The 12,876-nt window shown below is 31.3% G+C and overlaps 3 protein-coding genes across 3 annotated transcripts; all 3 read left to right on the top strand.

The window, feature by feature from the left end:
• The first annotated feature begins 680 nt into the window (after positions 1-680).
• LOC113375937 lies at positions 681-2,609 on the top strand. Its single transcript, XM_026615873.1, has 6 exons — positions 681-840; positions 1,123-1,362; positions 1,439-1,541; positions 2,021-2,203; positions 2,270-2,401; positions 2,479-2,609. The coding sequence occupies exons 4-6, from the start codon at positions 2,080-2,082 to the stop codon at positions 2,607-2,609; spliced, it is 387 nt and encodes a 128-aa protein (XP_026471658.1). The 5' UTR covers positions 681-840; positions 1,123-1,362; positions 1,439-1,541; positions 2,021-2,079.
• A 4,829-nt stretch (positions 2,610-7,438) lies between these two features.
• On the top strand, positions 7,439-8,447 carry LOC113378368 (myristoylated alanine-rich C-kinase substrate-like). Its single transcript, XM_026618903.1, has 5 exons — positions 7,439-7,515; positions 7,587-7,823; positions 7,893-8,024; positions 8,088-8,147; positions 8,221-8,447. The coding sequence occupies exons 3-5, from the start codon at positions 7,985-7,987 to the stop codon at positions 8,430-8,432; spliced, it is 312 nt and encodes a 103-aa protein (XP_026474688.1). The 5' UTR covers positions 7,439-7,515; positions 7,587-7,823; positions 7,893-7,984; the 3' UTR covers positions 8,433-8,447.
• A 6-nt stretch (positions 8,448-8,453) lies between these two features.
• Positions 8,454-9,257, top strand: LOC113375938. The gene is made up of 4 exons (XM_026615874.1): positions 8,454-8,523; positions 8,580-8,812; positions 8,886-9,042; positions 9,115-9,257. The coding sequence occupies exons 1-4, from the start codon at positions 8,466-8,468 to the stop codon at positions 9,255-9,257; spliced, it is 591 nt and encodes a 196-aa protein (XP_026471659.1). The 5' UTR covers positions 8,454-8,465.
• The last annotated feature ends 3,619 nt before the right edge of the window (positions 9,258-12,876 follow it).

Here is a 12,876-nt window from a genome sequence, read left to right on the forward strand (position 1 = left end):
GAATTTAGTTTTCTATCAATTTTGATATCAATATATAATTTATGTCTGTAGGATTTAACTTTTAAATTTGTTCATTATTTGTCATTTCTTCTAATTATACTATTCCATTATCTTTAGTATATACTCTATATACTACATACTTAGACTCTATACTTTTTTTCTTCTCTTTTAATATTTAATATTAGTCATTAAGAAATTAATATTAGTCAGTTCGTGTAAATTCATTATTTATGAAAACTTTTACAATATTTCTGTGTAGTTGTTATATATTATTGATCATTCAAATAATTCATATTGATTGTTCCTTGTAAATTTATCATACCATTGTGAATACTTTTTTTAGTTACTTATAATTGTAAAATTATAATACTTATTATTATGTATATATTGATTATTGCATTTATAAAAATTTTAATTGTTATGTAAAAATGTTTGTGATATATTTGAAAATTTTGTACTTCGTATGTTTTTTTTTTTTCTCATTTCCAATATAAGAAATTATTTAGATTTTCTTTTTTGAATTACGTATGCGAACCATATCTAGGAATAATACCAGCGGTTGATTATATACTGAACAAGTGCTGCCTTCTTCAGATCGCTAAAATATTAAAATGGCGGTAATGTCAAATGGCCTCAGATAGCGATCTATTTATGTTTACTATCTATGGTCGTGGCGTCCACACTAGTTCGTTAGGTGTGGACGCACCTTAACAGAACACACAAAATGTCACGAATTTGTCAAGTTTCAAGTCATATTTTGTTTAGTATAATAATTACATTCATTTAGTTAAGCAACTTGTTTATATCGATAATTGTAAAAAAGTGTAGAAAAATGACACCGTAAGTATATCATATATTATTTATATAATTAATTTTTAATTTGAAAATTTGCTTTATTTAACTTGAATACATACATTGCTTTTTACATAAAGATACAAATTGTATACGCCTATTCTGGGAATATAATTATACTATCATAATATAATATTGTTTGCATATATATATATATATATATATATATATATATATATATATATATATATTTAATTCAATTGTAAGTATGAAAAGAGCTTATATATTATATAGATATGTAATTACTTCACGATTTTGAATTCCATTTAGTACATTACTTTGGGATGAAGAAACGTTATTTTATGTCGATTTCTTTAGATGACGAAGGTTACCAAATATCATATCTTACAAAATCTGAGGACAATAATAAGGATCGTTTAGCAAGGTTAAAATAATTATTTTACCACATTAGGACATTAACATATCAATGTGTTCGACATAATAACCTCACTTCTTAAATTTCCTAAATTAGTCGGTGGAGAAGCGGCTCGAGGTTGATTGTCTGAATATGTAAGTCACTATAAATATAATAGCTATAGAAATATATATAAGCTGCAAACACATGCTATGTTCATAATTATTTCAGAAGTCGTGCAGGATTGGAATGAAACGATCAACATATGCAGATCTTTAGGCAGGTTTAAATAATGTTCTACACATACATTATTGAGGATCTATCTCCTGAATATGTAAGTCGATTCATATATGGTTGCCGTGTGTATATTATTTGGTAACAAATACATTATGTTCATAATTGTTTTAGAAAACCTCTAAATTTGGGGACAGTATGTCATATATGCTTGATGTATCTTAGCAATTGATTATTGTATATACATACAATACTAGATAAATATATAATAAAAATCAATTTCAATTAAATTTATTTATTTTATATTAAGTTAATGATTATTGTGTTAGAATATTATACAAAGATTTATTTACTTAAGATTTTACTATATATTCAGTATATTATTTGTTATAATTATATTTGATATAATTGTACTATCGGCATAAAAACAAAAAATGTTACTCTGTTCAGATCATAAATGTATTGAATTAACAATAATTTATGACATTGAATTTTGCTTAGTAATTATAGATATCAAGCCATTATTTAAAATTCTACATGATATATATTATTAATTATTAGAATGTATTATTGGCATAGACACGTTTTAATGGCTGGCAGCACCTGCGAGGTGCCCAAAGAGTGGCTGATCTTTAACGATGATGGGTCCATCAAGGAAGTTTGGTGGCCACCTAGGTTTAAAGACATCGATGGTAAAGAGAAAAGCGTCCATAGATCGGAAAACATGGACGCGAGAAACAGTAGTTTTTAAGGCATTCTATGGTGAGGAATGAGTTTTAATTTGGCATTGAAGTCTTAAGGGCTGCTTCATCTAAATATTTATTCTAGACTCTTACATCTCTGCAAGGAGGCATGCAGGAGATGAAGAATACACTTCCAATGAAGAGTTGGGCCGGGGTAAAAGGAAGAAGAAGGAAGTTGTGTGGACATCAGAGGCCTCATATACGTCGTATGATGAAGGTAATAAAGGAGTAAAATTATAAATCATAAATTACATTTGATTATGTTAAAATAATGATATAATCATTACTATGTAGATATTGCTCTATATGAATCAGATTGTGTGGATACTGGTTTCAACTTACAGTACCTAGAATCCAATTTAGGAACAAAAGTTAGAGGTAATGTCAAAAACAAACAATTGATGTGTCATTACACAAAAATATAGATTTAATGCTGCCACTGAGAACGGTCGACGAGATGAATGATTTAGAATCGCGTCTGAAAGATGATGCTGAGTTTTGTACAGAATTTGTAAGTCTCCTCTAGTATAAATATAGTAGATATTTATATATCTGTATATATGTTTAGAATGTAATATTTATATTTATATATGCATGTACACACTTATCTTTTTTTCATTATTGTTTTAGCAACTCTTTGTAATGAAAGTTGGGGGCATAACTGCATAGGCACACATAGCAAATGTGTGCACGAGATTGATGAGAAATGCAATGTTAATGGCTTGGCTTGAAAAATAATATAGCAGTTCATGAGTTGACCATCATGAAATTGTTCAGAGAGGCAAGTATAAAAGATATATATATTTATATATATATATATATTTATTTATATATATATATATACAGTAGAATCCGCTTAGTATGACATTCAAGGGACGGCGAAAAATCGTCATATTAAGCGGTCGTCATACTAAGCGTACTGAAAAAAAAAACAATTTTTGGCGAATATGTTATTAATTTCAGTAATTTAATACAAAAATTAAGGTAAAAAATGACACATACTAACAAATTGACAAATTTAATTAAAAATATGACATAACAATGCATTTTTTAATGTAAAAAATCTGTAATTTTTGTTTGAGTTTTAATTACTGGGTAAAAATAGTAAAAAATATAGAACTTTACTAATTCAGTAAATTATAGCAGATGTTATCGCTTCCAAATTTTGAACACCAAGAATGAGCCTACTTATTTTTTGCACGAGGTCGTCCATGCCGGAAGTTGCCAAAGTTTCCATAGCGCGAATCTCGTGCAACATAGAGACCTGTGGGTATGTAGGTAGGTATGTAGCGACCTGACACACAAGGGTAGTTCACAGTGGTGCCATACCATAACAATGTGCAATGAAAAACATGAACTCTATGTTATCGGAGGTGTAAAATCATGTCGGTCATTATACTTGGACCAAATTTTTTTTCAAAAATGGGTCATTATAAGCGAAATGTCAATGTAAGCGAGGTCAACATATCCGACTAGACAGCTGTTTTTTTAAGAAATTTTATATGGAAACCAAACTGCCTTTAAAATTACGTCATAATAAGCGGTTGTCAATATATCCGGCGTCATACTAATCGGATTCTACTGTATATATATATATATTTTTGAATAGTCTTGAATTTGATGTTGATATATATGTTTAATTTGAGTTTAATAATCAGGCGTAACATCAATAAAAATAGTATGAGTTTTTTTTTTAAATTTATTTATTTAAAATCCATACGTTTCGGCTAGCATCTTAGCCATCATTCAGTGGTAATCAAGTTAACTATAAAAATTGAAACTAAATAAATTATATGAAAGGAAATTTTGTGGAAAAACAATAATAATAATAATAGTAATAAAACACTTACAATTTTGTATCCTAATATAGCATATGAAACCATTATTAATCCATGGTATGAGTATGTGCACATTGATAAGATATATATTTTTTAACACAAACATCACAAATGGTAAAACACACTAATAATCATGATAACTTAATAAGTTGTCGAAACTATGTATTTACTCTTTGGAGTTTAGGATAGAAATGTCACATTTTTCTCAAAGCAGTTTTTAGCATGTGTTGATATTTTTTGGAAAATTTAAAAGGCGATGGGATTTTGTTATTTTTTAAGGAATTTTGACACACTATTAAGAAACCACGTGTTCGTTTCGATAAGGGCCGTATTGTCATTGCGTTTATTTATGACTCTGTCGTTATGTAATTGTAAAAACAACCCCTCAGCGAATCTTCTTTTAATTGTATTCTCTTCAAAATGTAAAATTTTAGGGTTAAAAAAATCGATATTATGATTTAAATTTTTAATATGCTCAGTTAACATTGTTTTAAATTGCTTAGGATTTTTTGAATTATTTTGTGTTATTTATATATATATATATATATATATATATTATATATATATATATATATATATATGTATGTATATGTATATATATGTATGACTCTTGATATTTCAAATAGATGTTGTAACAAAAACACATGGAATAGCCACCGATAGCGCTTTCAAAATTTAATATTAATAACTATATACTACCAAATAATTATGGCTTTTTGTGAGGTGATATCAAGACAAACATTATAAATACTTATGACTATCGCTAGACTTTTCAATCTGAAATAACATTTTCATACACAGAGTGCAAACGCTATAGGTTGCTTAACTTAAGTCACATAATTCATGAATACCAAAAACTTTGTTCAAACATGTAATTACTTGTTTTAATAAAAAATGATGTTTTAGTAATAAATTGTTTTCTCAATTTTTTTACATAAAGCAATGTAGAGGGTTAAATATTACTTTTCTTAATTTAAAGTTAAAGTTTTTAAACCATTCTAATTTCTTATTTTCACATGCAACTTACATGTATTATGAATATGTACTATTCATATCGTTTTTAATTTATGCATAGTAAGTAAATTTTATCTAAAAAAAATATGTTCATATTTCAGCATACTTATCATTTAATTCAATACGAAAAAACGGTAATAAATGTTATACTAAAAGAACAACATTTGAAACAAACGTTTCATAACAAACAAAACAGAAACAAATATTTTAATAATATTAGTAAACAATATAAGGCATTTATTTTATATATATTTATCATTATACATATGCATATTTAATTAATATTTACAGATGAAGCATATATAATAGTACACTTTGAACAAAAAATACGTTTAAAAGATTTTAAATATAGAAAAATGTATTCCTGTTTATTAACTTCTCGTTTATTAGCAGTAAAATTTTATGTTTTCATAAAAAAATCAGATTTGCTAATTTTATGTTTTCTCGACGTTTCAAGCCATTCTAAATCGAATGAGACCCCAAACTTGGAAAAGTATGTGTGTGTGCACAGATTTTTTTGCCAAAATCGACGTTTTCTCAAAAACGTCTGGACCGATTTCAAAAATTTAAAAGCCATTCGATGCATTTCGATGAGGACTATTGTATATCAGCCGTTTCTTTATAAATAGCAGAAAAGTGAAAAAAAATTCATCCACGTTTTAGCCCGCAATTCTGAATCGATTTTGAAAATTATTGGTTGGGATTCGACCTGATTAGTGTTTGATAAAGATCGGCCGAGCCGTTTTCTTGTAATAGTGTTAAAAAAAAATTTACGATTTTTATTATTATTTTTTTGGCTGTGGATGCCCCATAGTCTTATAGATATGATTTAGAATGATCACTCTAAAATATTACGGCCCTACGGTAACTCATTTAACTTTAAAAATGCGTCAAAATTTGCAAAAATTAGTATCTTTTTTGGCATTTGTCAAAATTAGGCCTCTCATCGAGGTTTGCTCAAAACCGCCTGAACTGATTTCAGAAATTTAAAAGCCATTTGATGTCTCTCGATGAGGATTATCGTTTATCAGTTTTGTGCGACGATTGGCCGAGTCGTTTTTTTGTAATTTGGATCATACTACCGAATCGATTTTGAAACATCAAAAACTGTTCGAAAGATATTAGTTGGGAATGATACTGATTAGTTTTAGGTGAAAATCTACCGAGCCGTTTTCTTGTAATAACAAAATAGTACTATAGCACAGTGGTGCATCCTCATGCCTCAAAGCAAATTGCTGGAACTTTCTGTATAAAATATTCGAGGAATATTAAATCCTTCGAAATACATTATTATAAATACTGTAACTTTTTTTATGCGTATTTTATAAACATAAGAACTTATTTAAGAATTGAAATACGACGTTCATATATGTTTATATGAAAAGTAAATAAAGAGAACTTTAAAGCGGAGTTAGAACAAGAGATCATATATCTTATATTTCTAAGAATTATATTAATTGAATTGAATGTTAAATTAATTACTTCAAGTATATAAGTCAGCTTAAGGACTTTATCATGGATTAAACTTAAAATTGAAATCATTAAAGAAATATTAAAAAAAAAATATTTAAATTAAAAAAAATGGGAATTTAAAAAACCTTCACCGAAAATAAAATAATAAATAAGTTATACCGATAACATTACAGAAACGTGGTGGCCCCCTGAACATTTGAAGTATCGCGTTACCTCGCTAGCGGCGAAGCAAACTCCCGTTAACAAATCGGTATGAGTTAGAAAGGAAATAAATGAAGGCATTTGTCGGGTTGTATGGTAAGAAATAACTTCTAAATGTGAAGTATTAAAGTGTTGGAAGATATCTTAACTTTGATATTTGTTCCAGACATATATGTCGGCGAGGAAACACGCTGAAGATTCCGGGGTTTTAGGAAAAGAAAGGCTGCTGTGCTATCGGAATCAGAGAGCGACACCTCTGATAGTAAGGTAATAAACTACTACATTTTCAAAATAGTTCAATTTTTATATTATTATAACGTGCAGGTGCAGCTGTAGCAAGTGTTCCTGATTTCATTGATTGGAAATTGTTGAGGTCCAATTCAGGCTTCAACGTAAAAGGTAAATTTATAAAAAAAATTATAATCATAATAAATATTTGTTTACATATATAAACAAATTTGTTCTTAATGCAGCTACTACAAGTGGAGGTTTCGCAGATGCTCCAATGCAAGGAGTGTAAGCTGTTGAGGATTTGATGTATGTGGAGGAGGAGGATTTGGTGTACGCGGAGAAGGAGGCTTTGGGGTCTGCAGGGCAGGAGGCAGATATGATTGTTGCGTCTGGAGGGGTGGAGGGAGACTTCCATACAGAAGAGGGAGCATTTATTTCGGCATCAGTGGAGCCGGCTGGGAACACAAATTTCCCTTTTTTTAAATTCGTTTTATCTTGTTAAAGTTTCGAAGAGGCAGAAGTTCTCGTGTTTATTATATTGTTTGTTACAGTCGATTTAGAAGAAAATGGCTCCGTAAGTATATATTTCATTTATGTGCATATTGAATTACTTCATGTTCAATGGACATTGCTTTTTTTTTGTAGTATCCTGAAACCATTTGCCGTAGTATATTATAACCCGTAGCGGTGAAACCGTGTCGACATTTCCGTCGGAGATTCCGACCAAATGGTTAATTATTAAAAATTATGACACCGATGATATAAAGAAAGCGTGGTGGCCATGAAGGCATGTTAAAAATGTTTCGGCGCTGATGAAGCATCGGGCTGACTTTAATAAAAGTGATTGCTAGCGCAGGGACGTGCGATTCTGTGCTTTTTATGGTAAAGATAAAGTTTAGAGTATGTTAGAAAGTGTCAAGTGGTATTTATTCGAAATAATATTTATTTCAGATACATATGAGTCAGCAAGGAGGCACGCTAAAGATGTAGAATATACGTCTACTGAAGAGTTGGGAAGAGGATTGAGGAAGAAGAAGAGGAAGATGCTATCTCTATCTTCTGATGAGCAATCTAATTATGAAGGTACTACACTGACATAATACTCTACTAATATTGTGAATTTAACAAATTATCCTTTATTTGCAGATCTTGCTGATGGGTTTAATTTTAAGTTTTTAAAAGAAAACTCAGGCATACGAATGCCAGGTAAATTATCTTAGATCTATAGATGTATCTTAATATTCATCTTTATTAAGCAATTACTTGGTACTTCTAATAGCTACCTACAACCTGCTGAAGGAGGAAGCAGCTGCGTCAGCTGGGGAGGAAGGAGCCGCTCCAGCTGGGGAGGAAGGAGCCGCTCCAGCTGGGGAGGAAGGAGCCGCTCCAGCTGGGGAGGAAGGAGCCGCTTCAGCTGGGGAGGAAGGAGTCGCTTCAGCTTGGGAGAAAGGAGCCGCTTCAGCTGGGGAGGAAGTAGCCGAGACTACTTAGGGGGAGGTAGCCGTGCCTGCTCAAGAGGCAGCCATGCCTGCAGAGCAGGCAGTAACTCCAGTCGAAACAATTGGCAACACGTCCAATGAAGGTTAGTTAAATATCATACATATGATAAAATTTATTTTTAATATGCTGCTATTTTAGAACTTATTAGAACTATATTGGAGTCACAAAGAAGGATGGAAAATGCCATTTCAACTTTAAATGGGCGCATGGTTTGCTTGCTGCAAGCCATGAAACATGATAAGAATATGGTTGTTGATTTTGACGTCAATAATTCAAGTTCTTTCGATTACGTGTTGCCAATAAAATCACTGGGAGAGCTTAAGTCACTAGAAGAGCGACTCAAGAGTGATTCTCAGTTATGTGCAGAATTTGTAAGTTGTTCTACTATAAATTTTTACATATACGCACACACTCTCTAATTTTGCATATACATGATTATTTTAGAAAACCTTCATTATAAAACTTGGAGAGAAACCGAAGCAACTGATTAAAAGTTTTTGCAGAAGGGTTTTAACGAATGAAGTTGCCATGCACTGCTCGTGGTTTGGGTATAAAAATAATGTGGCACTTCACCAAACAGAAATTTTAAGATTATTTAGAAGTAAATATCAATAAATCATACATTACACCATATTATATAAATATAACATTAATATTGATACATTTTAAATAGATGTTCTATTGGGAATCCACCCAAAAATGACGGAAGAAGGGCTGAAAAAAATTGTTTCAACTTGGTTGAGGTATGCCCGACAGCGGCATGAGAGATTTATGAAGCGGAAATCAATAGACAACAATGATGTATTATTAGATTAATTTATTTATAATAAAATTACTCTTTTTTTTTTAATTTGTACCTATATTACTAAAATTTAGTATTAAGTACCTCATATATATGTTATATATAGAACATGTATTTAAATATTATGATCAAATAAATATAATTTCATAATAAATGGTCTATCATTAATAAATTAAAAAATTATTAAAGTCTAAATTTATGGATGTATGGATACAGAAAGTAATATTTAATTCGTTGTTTTCATGTTTCATCAATATCAGTTCGACATGCAATTAAACGTGTTAATGAGGTCGCGACAAAAATCGCAAATGTGACATTACTCAGCCGCTCAATAAACGTTTTATACAACAAAAATGACTTCGGCGCGGCGATGTCCTAAATCGCAATGCGATATTGTTTTGATATTGTTAACTTCCCGTGAGGTATGTTATTGTAATGGGCCGAAAATCGAAATTGAAAATTTTTACATTTCTCGACGTTTTGAAGGTTTCTGAACATTTTGGCATACCTCAGAAAAAATGGATGTGTGTGTGTGCGAGTGTGTGTATGTATGTATGTATGGATACAAATTTGCAGTCACGTTTTCGGGCGCACGCCCAGACAACACAAGACATCCTGGAAAACGTCCACAGGATATCCACGCGCGGACATTCATTGTCCCTGCGATAGCCTTACGGATATCCCGCTTATCCTGATCTTATCCGAAACATGTTAATATGTCGCACCTATGGGACGTTCTGTAGGATATCCCGCGCGGGATATTCCGGACATAAACCGGACATGAATAGGATATAATTATGGAATTGTTTTTTACTTTTTAGATGAAAAATAAATTTGGATTAAAAATAAAATAAAAGAACACAATTTCACAAAGTAAACTTTTATTACAAAATAACAAAATCCTGAGATAATTTTATAACAAAATTTAATATATACAACTTTAATTCAAAATAACTTATTTTACAATATTAAAAACATAATTAATTCGGCATTCAATCCTAGTTTATGGTTGATTTTCTCTCCTGAAATAGAAAACAAATGAATAAATGCATATATATGTATATATATATATGAGTAAGTTCTTTAAGAGCGATACATCAATCAAAATAGACAGAGATTTATAAAATAATCTCTAATTCCAAATATATCGACACAATTTGATGTCATTACGAGTGAATATTAAACTTGGTTTTTTACATCTAAAAATGTGTACACAGCACAAATTTTGCACTAACATTGATACAACTAACCAGTCAATAATCATGATTTTTTTTGTAAATAGGAGAAACATATAGTACACATCTCACAGAAATACCTTGTATAATATTTATTGGCACGTCGCAGCCAGCTTTTTGCAGCCTCTAAAACAGCAAACTATGTCTCATGCGGCAAATTTTTCAAAGCAATTCCTGGAATTAATTATATATTAGTTTTATTCATAATTTACAACACATCATAAGTATAAGATATATAAATTACCTGTGATGACATCGCAAGGCACTAGATCACAAAATTTATTTTTGCCCTTTCCTCGTCCCTAGCAAAATTCTTTGGCCAAACCATCATCAAAAATGGATTTTCATAGCTGGACTTTGATGGCTAAATACAAAATCTAAAGAGAAAGTTTGTTTAGTATATGATAAAGTTAACAAATAAAAATAAATCTATATAAACTTTTGATTACCAATTGTGTTTTGATCCACAAGTTGAAGCTCCTCCAACAAACATAATAGAAAGCATTTCAAAAAATATTTAATTTAACTTTTGAGTATGGTTCGAGTCAAACCTCAAAACCAACTCTTTCAATGCTCTTTTTTGTCAATCCTCTTTCAAACACGGCTGCAATATTTGTAACACACACGCACATATAATTATATAGAACACATAAAATTTCCACTATTATTACTCAATTTTAGAGTATTTTGATAAATAATATTAATTATTTATAACACACGCTCATATAATTATATAAAACAAATAAAATTTTCACTATTATTACTCAATTACTCAAAAACTATGACATATAGCGTCTATTGATAATGCTGAAACCTTAAAGGACGCTCCGTGCCTACAGCCTACAGCCGACGCGACGAAAGAGAAAGGGACAAACATATGCGTTTAGAGGTCTCAAGCCGTGCGCGTATGAGTGCGACATGTTCGTGAACCGTTTGTTATACCTGCTCGAGTCCTTTGGGTTTGAGACGTCCCGTTGCATATTCATAGGATATTCATAGGATATCGCGATATTAGGAGATTGTGAGGACAAGTGGGACATTCCCTGGCATGTCTTGTGCTGTCTGGGACGGATCAACCGATTTGAATAGTTCAAAAACATTCAATTCCTATTGGTAGGGAGATATGATGATTATTTTTTGGCAAAGGCAGGTCCAGCAGTTACGGAGATAAAGAGCAAACAGTGCAGAAAATAGAAATCGAGTTTTTGAGGAACGGAGCATCCGATTTGAATGATCTAAAAAACATTCAATTAGTAATGATTGGGAAAAGTGTTTATTAGTTTTTGGCAAAGGCAGGCCCAGCCATTTCGAAGATACAGAGCTAAATGCGTAAAAAATGGCAGTTTTTGAGAGAAACTAATAAGCGTCCGATTTAAATGATTCAAAGAACTTTCTGCTTGTCTTAACAAAATAACTGATTTTGAAAAAAAAAAATTGTTTCATTTTTTTTTTTAATTTTTGTATATCGAAAACAATTCAGATTTTATTTTTAATTCTGACTATAGTTCTAATATACTTTAAACAAATAATTTCAACTTCGCAATTCAGTTTATATAATTCTTATAAATATTAGACAATGTTACAATATATTTATTTATAATCTATTTGAAAACATTCAAAATTCCTCGAACATTTCGTTACGGTACGGGAAGTTTTAGCAATTTGCCTTAAGGCACGATGCCATGCACCACAAGGTTTTTGAATCATTCAAGTCAGATACGCTTTAGCGCAAAGCTAACCCTAGCGCTGAACGAAAATATAAAGAAAGTGAAATTCTAAACATAACGGTCTATATTATTATTGTCTAAGAGGACAAACGCAATAGATAAGAGCATTATGTTTATTTATCTGTGGATAAATAAAGGAGGGTAAGGGTAAAATTGGCAACTATGTCCAGAGAAAAATAAAACTGCGCGATACCAACAATGTCATTCGACATTTCTTTCAAAAATGTTCAGTCGATCTGTCGATCATTTTCGGTTGTCGTGTCTTCTTGTCAACATGAAATATGTTGGCAAGAGTGAGCCTGCACTTTGTGATGCCGCGTCTCCACTGTTACGAATCCGTGCGGCGAATGGTGCGTCACGAACAAATTTGCGCAGCGGAGTGATACTGTGCGAACGCACGAATTCCCTTTAAATTTGTCCACTGCGCATGTCCATAGCGCACTTTTTTCTTCTTTTTTTGTTTGAAAATGGGAGGGGGGGTTATTTTTAGAATTACGTACCCTGCCGAACATGGTCGAAGCGACACGAAAATTTCAATAGCTTGCGTTCGCGGCGCTCGCTCCCGCCGCGAGCAACCCGACGCATCGGGCTGCCGAGAATACCCGAACCGACACTAATGGATTAGCGTCAAAGCGCGGATCAAAAATGTAAATAAGTAAGCAGTCATTAAA

The sequence above is a fragment of the Ctenocephalides felis genome, unplaced genomic scaffold (assembly GCF_003426905.1).
Source record: "Ctenocephalides felis isolate EL2017-DRISC unplaced genomic scaffold, ASM342690v1 CF-g0.4_SCAFFOLD_01886, whole genome shotgun sequence".
In the NCBI taxonomy this organism is placed as follows: domain Eukaryota; kingdom Metazoa; phylum Arthropoda; class Insecta; order Siphonaptera; family Pulicidae; genus Ctenocephalides; species Ctenocephalides felis.

Bases quoted from the DNA above. Each gene is read 5' to 3' on its own strand.
- LOC113375937 (XM_026615873.1), top strand. From the start codon at position 2,080: ATGATGGGTCCATCAAGGAAGTTTGGTGGCCACCTAGGTTTAAAGACA. The intron at 2,204-2,269 runs GTGAGGAATGAG...TATTTATTCTAG, and splicing joins AGTTTTTAAGGCATTCTATG to ACTCTTACATCTCTGCAAGG. The intron at 2,402-2,478 runs GTAATAAAGGAG...ATTACTATGTAG, and splicing joins ATATACGTCGTATGATGAAG to ATATTGCTCTATATGAATCA.
- LOC113375938 (XM_026615874.1), top strand. From the start codon at position 8,466: ATGCCTGCAGAGCAGGCAGTAACTCCAGTCGAAACAATTGGCAACACG. The intron at 8,813-8,885 runs GTAAGTTGTTCT...TGATTATTTTAG, and splicing joins CTCAGTTATGTGCAGAATTT to AAAACCTTCATTATAAAACT. The intron at 9,043-9,114 runs GTAAATATCAAT...CATTTTAAATAG, and splicing joins AATTTTAAGATTATTTAGAA to ATGTTCTATTGGGAATCCAC.
- LOC113378368 (XM_026618903.1), top strand. From the start codon at position 7,985: ATGCTATCTCTATCTTCTGATGAGCAATCTAATTATGAAG. The intron at 8,025-8,087 runs GTACTACACTGA...CTTTATTTGCAG, and splicing joins TGAGCAATCTAATTATGAAG to ATCTTGCTGATGGGTTTAAT. The intron at 8,148-8,220 runs GTAAATTATCTT...TACTTCTAATAG, and splicing joins CTCAGGCATACGAATGCCAG to CTACCTACAACCTGCTGAAG.